Source organism: Mytilus trossulus, chromosome 2 (assembly GCF_036588685.1).
Source record: "Mytilus trossulus isolate FHL-02 chromosome 2, PNRI_Mtr1.1.1.hap1, whole genome shotgun sequence".
Taxonomy (NCBI): Eukaryota; Metazoa; Mollusca; class Bivalvia; order Mytilida; family Mytilidae; genus Mytilus; species Mytilus trossulus.
Window position 1 is genome coordinate 32,299,449 of NC_086374.1, and position 12,079 is coordinate 32,311,527.

The window sequence follows — 12,079 nt, forward strand, 5'->3', positions numbered from 1 at the left end:
TGGTAGTCGTAAGTCGTACTCGACAGAAATGTTCATTTCGTTGTATGAACTGCGGTACCGACGTGTTATTCACGATGCGTATTTTGCCTGCGACGGACTGAGCAATTTGGGGACTGGGCCAATCTTTCGTACGAGAAGCGTCAGTGTGAGGCTCGACCGCGAGAATGCAATCCGATTCTATTTCCGATGGGATGTCGTATTCGCCGTAACATCCTGGCCAAACTACTGAACTTGCTGATGGAGCCCGGATAAGAAAGGCCTGTGTTCTACGTACACGAGTATTACTAGAGTTAAGTTCCTCGTTTGGGCTACCATACATAACAGTTACCTTGTCGCGTATTACGATTTTATGTTTGCTATGGAAAATCGCGATATCGTTCGATGACATGAAAGGAATACCGGCGAGTATATCAACGTCCAAGTCGTTCACTACTAGGGCCTCTAACTGTAACTCGATTCCGTCTCTCGAAAGTGTGAAATGACATTCACCAACTATATTTAACGGGGTAACACCGTCAGCTTGTAAAGCGGAATGGTTGCTCTTCTTGATTGTTACGCCGATGTAATCCGCGGAAGAAGCTTTTATCATACTCACCTCAGCGCCCGTATCTAGTGTTAGCTCAAGCGGGAAATGTTTATAAAATGCCTTAAAGTAAGGGGACTGTTTAGTGCTCACCCGTCTTAAAGCAGATACAACTCTAAGCTTACTAGGACCTACATTATCATTTAAAAATGAGACTTGTTCATTATCAACATTGTCCTCAGACTCACTATCACCTACTTCTGTACAATAAGATTGCCTTACTCTGGACATATATTGTTTGTCTTCATCAGGTAAATATTTACAAGTACTTAAAAAATGTTGGGATGGACGACTTGCTTGCTTACATAAAATACAACATTTTATTTGACGACCAGTTCTTATACTACCTGTCTTTTTTGCACTTCTGTCAAAATGTTTGTCTTTTATTGACGCCCGTAAAACCTTGGCATCAGTGGCTGAATGAATTTCGTCAAGTAAACTATCAAGTGCCTGTGAAATTTCAGGTTTCAAAGAAGCTAATGTTTTTGACCGTAACTCAGTTCCATATCGCTGCTTCACTAGGTTGGGCAAGTCACGATTAATAAGTCTTAACCAAGTTAGTACAATCAGGTTTTCCAAAGAAGGCGATAGTTCTTCGTCGGCTTCAGGTACTTCTCCGTGGTGATGAATATTGCCACCGGCACGAAGCATATTGTCTTCAATAAAACTAGCCAATCGCTGAAATAAGTCCTCAGGACGCTCGTCTGGTTCCAAAAAGATGCTATTAAAGTCAAGAAAGTGTCCACCAGTAGACTGAAATCCGTAGTGTAGACGAATTGACTGCCAAATAGAATTAATGGATGTCGAATTTTTAATTATAGTGTTTCTTGAAATAATCGGACAGTAATTTGCTATTTGCCCAAGCATAAGGTCCAAATGTGTGCACTTTTGGGCTGCTGTTCGTCGGTTAGCTTCGGCAACCGCCTCGCCATCGTCAACAATGCCACGTAAAGGATTGGCGTTGGTTTTCTTCAGCCATGTAAATCCATCTACAAGGAACGCTTCGAAGTTTTGATCAAGGGACAAGGTATATTGTAAGTTTTGTCTCCATGCTTCAAACGATGTTATTGTTTCAAGTTTTGAGAGTGACCATTGTTTTGGAGCACGTGTGCCTGCCATTTTGTAAAGATCAGTTAAGTCCAACAATAGAAAATGTTGTCGTGTTAGTCAGAATAAATGACAAATTTTCCTGCTCACCTTTTACTTTTAGAGTGGAATAATGTTCAAATTGTTGAGTTATTTGAGATGTGGGTTTCTTAAACCGCTGCCGCCACGCCAGTAAGCAGAGAAAACATAACACATGTGATCGTTAGAAAGGCACATTTAATAATGAACATGAGGCGGTAAACAGTAAAGGGAAATAACCCATCAATCATACATGTATAATCATGACACATGGAGTAAGGGAGATAATACAGATTAATACATGTGACAATCAATACAATACATTGGCGCTGATTAACTCTCATTGTACTTATTTTCATGGCAAGTTTTCTGCCATTGATGTGAATATTAATAATTACTGTGTTTATATCTTGAAATCCTTGTTTGTATCAATTTAGTCTATTTTTCTCTCTCCACTTTTATCAAATATGACATTGAAATTATTATCAACACAAATTCTACTCTTATATATATTTAACTTAACATACGCGGTCTGAAAACCTTATTTGAAATTGCTTTTACAATCTTAATATATTTTATGGACAACCCTTCTGCACTTATCTATGTCTTTTTAGTAATTGTTGGATCCTTTACAAGGTGATATGGAAAACAAATTGTGTGTTTTTTTCAATAAAAACATGACCATTAGTTAAAATTTAGTCCCAATGTAACATTTAGATTCTGGTTCTGCGTCTCATTTCCGACACCATTTTCGATCCCTTTTCTTAATGTTAGTAACTAGGGCCCGTATGCATAAAGCTACTTAAGTTAAGATTTTCCTTCGTAAACACTTAAGTTAAGGAAACTCCGCCCTTTTTATCTAAGTGGTATGCATAAAAAATCTTAAACTTAGTATTTCCTAAGTAAAATCTTAGTTGTTTTAAGTCACGCCCACAAAACTAAAGTGATTTGCACAAAAATCCTTATACTAAGGAAACGCCTGAGATAACACTTAAGTCTAAGGTACCTATAGAGCTACCTTAAATTTTCAAAAATAGTTCAAAAACAGTCGAAAGTATGCGTTTTTTGCAGAACATTAATAGGTTACCTACAATTTAATTGATAAATAACTATACCGGTAATAAAATACTTTATTTTATTCGTTTATTAATTCGCTAAATATTAACGACCATCGTAAATTTCTTTATATCAAATATAATCAACAAATCAAGAGATGACAGTGGGTAGTTATATACTTTTCCCAATCTCGTTGTTATGTTTACCGAAAAGTGCTCACTTTTTTTTTTTATTAAATACACTCACGTAATTCAAGGTATAGTAACTATTTATCTTTTGTTTACTCTGTACGTGCACGTTTTTTTAAATTGTTAAAATACACCGCCCGGTATCAACTGTAACCATTAGTTATAACCGAATTAAGGAATGAAGAGAGAGCATGCAAAACCACATTTTCGACTTGTGTGTGTGTTGTTTTATATTATATATATATTTTTTTTTTTGGGGGGGGGGAGTCATTTGAATTTTCAAGTTAGTTTAATCTAAAGGTGTAGGGCATACCCTAAATTTGTTTCACTTACAGGGACAAATTTGAAAAGTTGTAAGACCTACCAAGAGGTGGATTTCTTTCATTAAGGGGGGGGGGGGGTCATGGACCCCCATTTTGTTGAAGTAATTAGGTTGATTGTCTATAAAATCACTGTTACGGCAACCATCAGACTTTAAATTCTACGTCGCCTAACAATCGGAGAGAATTGTTAAATACGCCTGAAGACTACCAATCACGTAAGAGACGACGAAGGGAATCGCGAAACTCAACAGATCACTCATAGGGAGCCCCAGAAAAGAACAAGTGTAATGGTATGACAAACTTACCTGACAGTGAACAATGTTTAACTAGAACGAGTAACTGTAAAATTTATATGTTAACTTTAAATTGTTGTGGTGTTATTAAACGTATGCATTATCCAGAATTTATAGATATGGTTCAAAAATTTGATTTTATTTCTCTTGTTGAAACTAAAACAGATGATCTAGATAAGATAGATATTCCAGGATTTACTTTTCATTTGAAAAATAGAAAAAACATAGCAAGGGTTAAATCGGGGGGAATAGGTTTCGTCTATAAGTCACACTTGGAAAATTTTGTAAAGCCAGTTGAAAATTTCAGTAGTTTAGTATATTGGTGGAAAATTTCTTCCGATTTACTTAAAACTGACCAAGACGTCATGATAGGAAATATTTATATCCCTCCAGAAAATTCTGTTTATAGGGTACCTGATGCTTTTAATGAATTAGAACAAGAATTTTTGAAATTTTCTGTAGAGTACAAGTATATACTTTTAAATGGTGATTTTAATAGTAGAACTAGTCAAGATGTAGAATATATTGAAAATGTTCATAGTCAGCATGATATTGTAGATACTGATAATGTAGATATTTTAAACAATCTAGAATTATATGATATGTCTAAAGTTAGATGTAGTATGGATACAAGTAAAAACTCTTATGGTAACATGTTGTTAGAAATGTGTAAAAACAATAATATAATTATCCTTAATGGTAGAGTTGATGGTGACAAAGAAGGCAAATTTACTTGCCGTCAGGCCAGTGTTGTTGATTATTTTATTTGTACTTATGATTTTCTATGTTTCGTTGTAAATATGTATGTTCAAGACTTTTCCAAGCTTTTCTCAGATGTCCACTCTCCATTAATATTATCTTTAAATTTTGAAGATGGTTTTGAGAAAGATGTGCATATTGCTGAGAACAGCGTGGAAAATGCAAGAGAAGTAAAACGGGTACAAAAATGGGATGTTGAGAAAAAGAATGATTTCGTAGAATTTATCGACAAGGACAAAATTTCAGATTTGGTTGCCGAGTTAGAGTCAGTTGACAGTAACCATTTATCTCAAGGCAAAATTAACGAAGTAGTCGAAAAAATTAACAGCATATTATTGGATGCTGCAGAAAATGTTCTAGGTACATATAATGCTAGCCAAGGGAGTCGTACAGGTAAAAAAATGGATAAAAAGGGGAACAAACAATGGTTTGATAAGCAATGTTGGAATAAGAGAAAGATTTACAGGGGAGCAAAGAGAAATTATAACAGTTATAGATCAGAAGTAAAAAGGAAAGAAATGAAAAAGAAAGAACGGGAATATGAACGCCAGATGGATAAATCGATGAGGGAATATAGAAAAAAATTTCAAAAACATATGAAAAACCTGAGGACAAAAAATCCGAAGGAATATTGGAAAATTTTAAATAGGGGAGGGAAAAGAAAAAAACCTAATATAGCATTAGATGTACTGTTTGATTTTTTCAAAAATTTAAATAACGCCGAGAATACAAATGACGTCACAACTGAGCCAAATGACATTCAAGGTGTAAATGAAGTTTTGAATTCAGAAATTACCGCAGATGAGATTATTAAGTGTATACGAGACTTGAAAAACGGAAAGGCTAGTGGCGATGATTTAATAATCAATGAATTTATTAAAAGCACATCACACATTTTTGTACCCATTTATGTGAAACTTTTTAATATGTTTTTTGATTCTGGTACTTAGCCTGAAATATGGCTTATGGGAAATATTATACTTTTTATAAAAACAAGAGTGACCAATCTGATCCCCAAAATTATAGACCAATTACTATACTCAGCTGCCTGGGAAAACTTTTCACATCTGTTTTAAATCTTAGATTGAGTTCTTTCTTAGAGGATTATTTATTGTTAAATGAAAACCAGGCTGGCTTCAGAAAAGGTTATTCTACAGTAGACAATATATTTGTTTTTCACATTTTATTTGAGTTGCTAAAGAGGAAAAAGAAGAAACTATATTGTGCTTTCGTTGACTTTGCGAAAGCTTTCGATACTGTTTGGCGGTCTGGTCTTTGGTCAAAACTGATTAAACATTCGATTAACGGAAAGATGTATAACGTTATTGTCAACATGTACAATAATATCAAATCACGTATCCACTTTGGATCAGATTTTTCTGAATTTTTCCCTTGTTCTATTGGTGTTAGGCAGGGAGAGAATCTCTCTCCTTTGCTTTTTTCCATTTATCTTAACGATCTGGAATTGTTTTTACAGAATAATAATATAGAAGGTTTGTGCACTATCTCTGATGAGTTAGAAATAGAGTTAAATGTTTATTTAAAATTGTTTGTCATTTTATATGCTGACGATACTGTCTTAATGGCAGAATCTCAGATAGATTTACAAAGACAACTGGACTCCTTATATGAATATTGTGAGTTATGGAAACTAAGAGTAAATGTTGAAAAAAGTAAGATTGTAATTTTTTCACAAGGTAGACTACCGCAGAATATTGTTTTTAAGTATGATAATATAATACTAGATATTGTGAGTGAATTTACTTATCTTGGTGTATTACTGTCTAGGTCAGGAAATTTTTCAAGAGCTAAAAAAAAGCAATGTGAAAAAGCAACACATGCTATGTACGATATTATTCGAAAAGGTAGAGTACATACTCTGTCAATTGAATGCCAACTTGATCTATTTGATAAAATTGTTAAACCAATACTTCTGTATGGTTGTGAAGTCTGGGGTTTTGGAAATAATTCAATAATAGAGAGGGTTCATATTAAATTTTGTAAAATATTACTTCGAGTAAAAAAGTCTAATCCTGATTTTATGATTTATGGTGAATTGGGAAGATATCCATTAGATATTTCAATTAAGTTACGAATGATAAATTATTGGTTCAAGTTGGTAACCGGGAAACCGGACAAATTGCCTTTTATTTTGTATAACTTAGCAATTGCCAAATATGGTACAAATATTTTATGGTTAAAACAAGTCAAGTCAATTTTAGACACGTGTGGCTTGTCATATGTATGGAACAATATCTTTTTTGTAAATAAAACATGGCTACATGTAACCATCAAACAGAATTTAATAGATCAATTCAAACAAAAATGGCTAGCAAGCCTACAGGAATCACCAAAAGCATTAAATTATCGTTTATTTAAAGATACTTTGGAGTTTGAGAAATATTTGAATATTTTGGATGACAGGCAAATATCCTTATTTTTTAAATTTCGAACTTTGAACATGAAATTTCCAATAGAAACTGGAAGATGGCAAAACATAGAAAGAGAATTCAGAAAATGTGTATTATGTAATTCAGATGCCATTGGTGATGAATACCATTACATTTTTAATTGTTCAGCTTTTGATAACTGTAGAAAAAAAATGTATTGCATTTTACTATAGAAATAGTCCAAACAAATTGAAGTTTTATGACTTAATGAATTCAAAAAAATGTTCAGAACTGAACGAACTTTGTAAACTTATTAAGGAGATCAATAACAAATTGAACTTTTCTGGGTGAACAATTGTGAATGCCTCTATCTACTTTCGTACATTATTTATTTATGTAATTTTGAAATATGTATAATTATCTGTATACCTTTGTAATTTGGTTTGTGAGAATAAAGATATATATATAGTCAGAAGTCCCCGTGTCATTTGAAGTTTCTGATACCTTACTCGTATGTAATTATCTTTTCATATTACCTTATAATTATTCAGTGAGATATATTGCTAAGTACGTTGAAATGTGGAGAATGTACTTTCTGTAATAATTTGCTTTAGTAAATATTGTAGGAGTTTTGAAAAATTCCCTAGTTTGTACATGGATTTCTGGGGAAAAAAATTGTACCCTCCCCCTTTTTTTGTTTTAAAATGGAAGTGAACAAAATGTTAATTTCACATCTAAGAAGAATATTTAACCATAAGCAAATGTAAGCAAAGGTCTGAAAGGTAGATGGCAGCGCATAGTAAGCTGAACGGTAAGTAACATTTTTATTGAAAAAAATGTTTTGTATACTTATTTGTAAGCATATGATTAAAATGCTACACTCGGTCTTGTGCTACGCAACTGAAACCTTCATCATGTTTTGTTAGAGTTTAAAACATATTGTTGTCTCCAGAAAATATTACTCCAATGAAAGATGATTAAAGATTAAGAAGAGGAAAGTTTTGGATTATCGAAATATTTTCTTTTATTGCTCATCCGTTAAAACATCAACCTTAAAAAGCGTTGTCTTATTTGCGCCAATTGTTCATAATTATACTATTTTACGTTCTATTGAATTGTTTAACATACCAATATCAATTTAACCCCAGCTCTTTAAAATAAAAGCATGCATAGATCAATAAATTCAACAATCATAACAAACTTTTACACGGATGAGTACATGTGATGAACTAGTATATATCATACGGTAACTAGAGAAAGGTTCCAATTTAAGTATTCCTAAGTGAAGTGAAGACTTAAGCAAGTTAATGCATACCACTTACGAATTTTACTTAATTAAGGAAATACTTAGTGAAATCTAAGTCTAAGTAAAACTTAAGTTAAGATGTTTTATGCATACGGCCCTAGGACCTTAAACAAAATATATGTATTGCCTCTAAGTGAAAGAGATGTTTGTCTGAAAAAATGAGACACATGGTACAAAAGGGCTTAAATAAAATAAGTTGACGATAACGGACGAAACCATGACAAAATACAAAAAAGCGACATTCGCCATAATATTATTACAGTAAGTTATAAGCAAATCAGAACCCCCTACAAATAAATTTAAAAATCAAGCAAAATTCTTAGAGTTTTACTTCGGAAACTTTCAAGTGCACTTATTGCAGTGTATTTTAAACACGATGACCTTTATCGAAGATGTTATGGACTGAAATCCGGAGGGGTGCTTCGCATTAAAAATTGAATTATTATATCTTAGTAAATTTTAGTTTTATATTTAGTCTCCTATAAAGTTATAGCGTTAATTTTGATTACACATCCTCTGCACTCATTTCCGTTTATTCTGTCCTTTGGATTTTTCATCTCGTTAATAATGTGAGACACCTTATCTTTCTGCATACTCTTTTTAAAACGGCATATGATACCTCATATTGAACAATCAAGTTGAAAATGTTTTTATACTTGAATGATTTAGTTTAACTATAAAACCATGTACATATATTTTACATTCAATAAAATCCTTTATTTTATCCAAATCATTAAAAATAAAATGCTTCTTGAATAGATTCTCTACCTACAGAGTGCAAGTGCGAGAGCCCCATAATAAAATATAAAGTAAACAAGCATGCAAAGAATACATTATCGATCGATTATGACAGAAAAACTTTAATTAAACAAATTTTAGAACATAATTGATAAAAAGTATGAAACAAAAAACACAAATAAACATATCTCGTTTATCTCTCTGATTTTATAATTGCTTGACATGAAAACCATTAGAAAACTGATTTCGTATGACTCATATAGTAGAACTGTGTTGATATTAATGTCGAAGCACTGTGGCGGATACTGTAAGACACTCTAACAACTCTCACGAGTGGAATCGACCTCATGATTTTATTACAAATTCCTATTTCAGCCAAACAGAAAATGCAAAGAAAAAAGTATTGCCACAAAGGGGAACACAAAAATCACGAACTATTAAATTGTAAAAAAGTAATTTTAAAAGGGACAATATGTAGGTGATTTTGAAGAAGCTCTATCAAGATTAGGAACTCTAATGTGTAAATAAAACTGTATATATGAAAGAGCATATTGTAAATGCAAGGTGAGATGAGAAACAGGTTGTATATCTTTTATCGTGCTCGTTACATGCAGGTAATATTACAAGTTTGTGACAATAACCCCTTAAGGAATCAACTGACCATGTTGGTCGTTTGACTTATTTGTAGATCTTACTTTGCTGAACATTATTGCTGTTAAGAGTTTATTTATATTTATAATAATATTCTAGATTATAACCGAAAACGGCAAAATTTCCCTTAAATTACCAATTCAGGGGCAGCAATCCAACAACAAATTGTCCGATTCATCAGAAAATTGCAGGACAGATAGATGTTGACTTGATAGACATTTTCACCCCCCCCCCCATGTCAGAGTTGCTCTAAATGCTTTGGTTTTAGAGTTATAAGCCAAAATATACATTTTACCCCTATGTTCTATTTGAAGCCATGGCGGCCATCTTGATTGGTTTGGCGGGTCACAGGACACAATTTTAAACAACATACCCAATGATGATTGTGGCCATGTATGGTTAAATTTGGCCCAGTAGATATAGAGGCTAAGATTTTTGTAAAAATTAACGACGACTGACGACGACAACGGGCGACGGGCGACGTCGGACGCCAAGTGAGGAAATGGGAAATATGTCAAAGAGACAACAAATCGACCAAAGAGCATCCGAAGGCCACCAATGGGTCTTCAACGAAGCGAGAAAATCCTACACCAGGAGGTGGTGCTCAGCTCGCCACTAAATAAATGTAAGTACTAGTTCATTGGAAATCGAAGTACTTTTTTTGGAAATAACGAGTTTTATAACAGGGTTTAAATACCAGCTTGAATATTTTGTTCGTTATTTTAATATGATAATTTTTACAGATTGTTTTATGGTGATGTATTCAGGATACAGTTATAATTCTTTATAGAATGATACCTTTTCACTGAAGATTGTTTGTATTATATTGTGTATCATACTTTGTATATACAATATGTGTATGCTTTACAAGTGATAAGACTGAAATAAAATGATGAATCTTAATCTGTTCTTTGAAATATCAAATATTCTTAAGTGTCATTAGAAATGTTATTTTTTCGAATACACTGATTGTTTCTGTTTTATAAATCGAAGATAGATTAATTTAAATGAGCATATTTATAATTGGTACATTTTACACACTGAGTCACTTACTAAAACCCTAGTTGTCTGCAAACAACTGAAGCTGCCAGATCGGTGAAGTTATTTTTACATATAGTCCCTTTGATGTTGTTCCATGTGACTTCAACTCGACCTTGAGACGATGTCGCTCCGTTACCGGCTAAATTGAATACGGTTTGTCCTGAAAGATATAAAGTCGATCAATTTTAGATTTTTTCACAGAGACTACACTATTGTAGAGTAAAAAGATACCAATTCTCACTATTGGTTTAATTATACTTATACTTAAAGGAACGATTGTGTTCCATTGCACCGTCTGAAGGTAAAATTATAAGTTCCTAGTTTTCTTTACAAAAAATAACTTTTGAAAAATCTTAGTTTATTAAATTTATCCATAATACAAAGATTTGGTTTGCATGTCTAAGTGTTCCTGTGCTTTGTAGCGTATTTATGAGTTACTGTAAGTCTTATCTACTTATTTCTACAGTTTGTTCTTATGTTGAACTGTTACCAAACTGTTCCGGATTAGGGGAGGGTTGAGCGCACTTACTACATTCTTTATGTGTCTGTCCCAGACAGGAGCCTATAGTTAAGTTGTTGTCTTTGGTTCATGTTTGTCAAATTTGTTTTTATATAAACTGCTTTGTTATATAGTAGGCCGTTAGTCTTCTCAATTGAGTTGTTTCATATTTTTTATGTCTGGGCCTTTTATAGTCGACTATACAGTTAGGTTTTTCATTGTTGAAGGCGGACGATTTTCCCATAATTGATTAAATCAACTTCATTTATACTTAGGTGGATATTTGTCTTATTGGCAATCATACCACAATTCCTTTTTTTATTGTCTGAAGACTGACTAACCTATCCTTAGACCTAATAATGTTAAACTAATACATGCTGTATTGTATTGTATAACATAGTTCGCTAGAAACGCACAAATTACAATAGCATTTTAAGAAATAAAGATAAGAAATCTCATTGTTGAAACGTGTAATCAATAGACAAGGACAAACGTGTTATAAAGTTTAAGATAAAAGGACAAACGGATTATAAAAATCGTTCTTATGTTGTACTGTTAAACCAGTGTCCCAGATTAGGGGAGGGCTGGGATTCCGCTAACCTGTTTCCCCCCTGCCACATTCTGTATGTATGTGTCTCCTCTACCAAGTCAGGAGCCTGTAATTCAGTGGTTGTCATTTGATAATGTGTCACATATTTGTTTTTCGTTAATTTTTTGTACATAAGTTAAGATGTTAGTTTTCTCGTTTGAATAGTTTTATAATTGTCATTTCGGGACCTTTTACTGCTTACTATGCGGTATGGGCTTTGCTCATTGTTGAAGGTCGTATGATGACATGTAGTTGTTTATTTGTGTGTCATTTTGTCTCTTGTGGAGAGTTGTCTCATTGGCACTCATACCACATCTTCTTTTTATATATAAAGTTTGAAATATAGATCAAAAGTATTATAATGTTTGAAATAAAAGGACAAAAGGACTCTTTGAGTTTCTTTGGTTCTTAGTTTAGTTTAAACATATTTGTTTATAGTGGATTGGGAAACAAGTTATAACAACTTATATTAATCCCTCTCCACTATGCGGATGCGATTGCTGCCTTGTAGCGGCATTTACCTGCTCTTTTTCGAAAT

General features: G+C 33.0%; 1 protein-coding gene across 1 annotated transcript in view; it reads right to left on the bottom strand.

Annotated features, from left to right (window-relative positions):
* Positions 1-12,079, bottom strand: part of LOC134707027 (deleted in malignant brain tumors 1 protein-like) — a 43,607-nt gene that overhangs the window by 22,598 nt on the left and 8,930 nt on the right. The window contains exon 2 of the mRNA XM_063566499.1: positions 10,466-10,613. Coding sequence (XP_063422569.1) covers positions 10,466-10,613 — 148 coding nt within the window. The remainder of the gene's footprint in view (positions 1-10,465; positions 10,614-12,079) is intronic.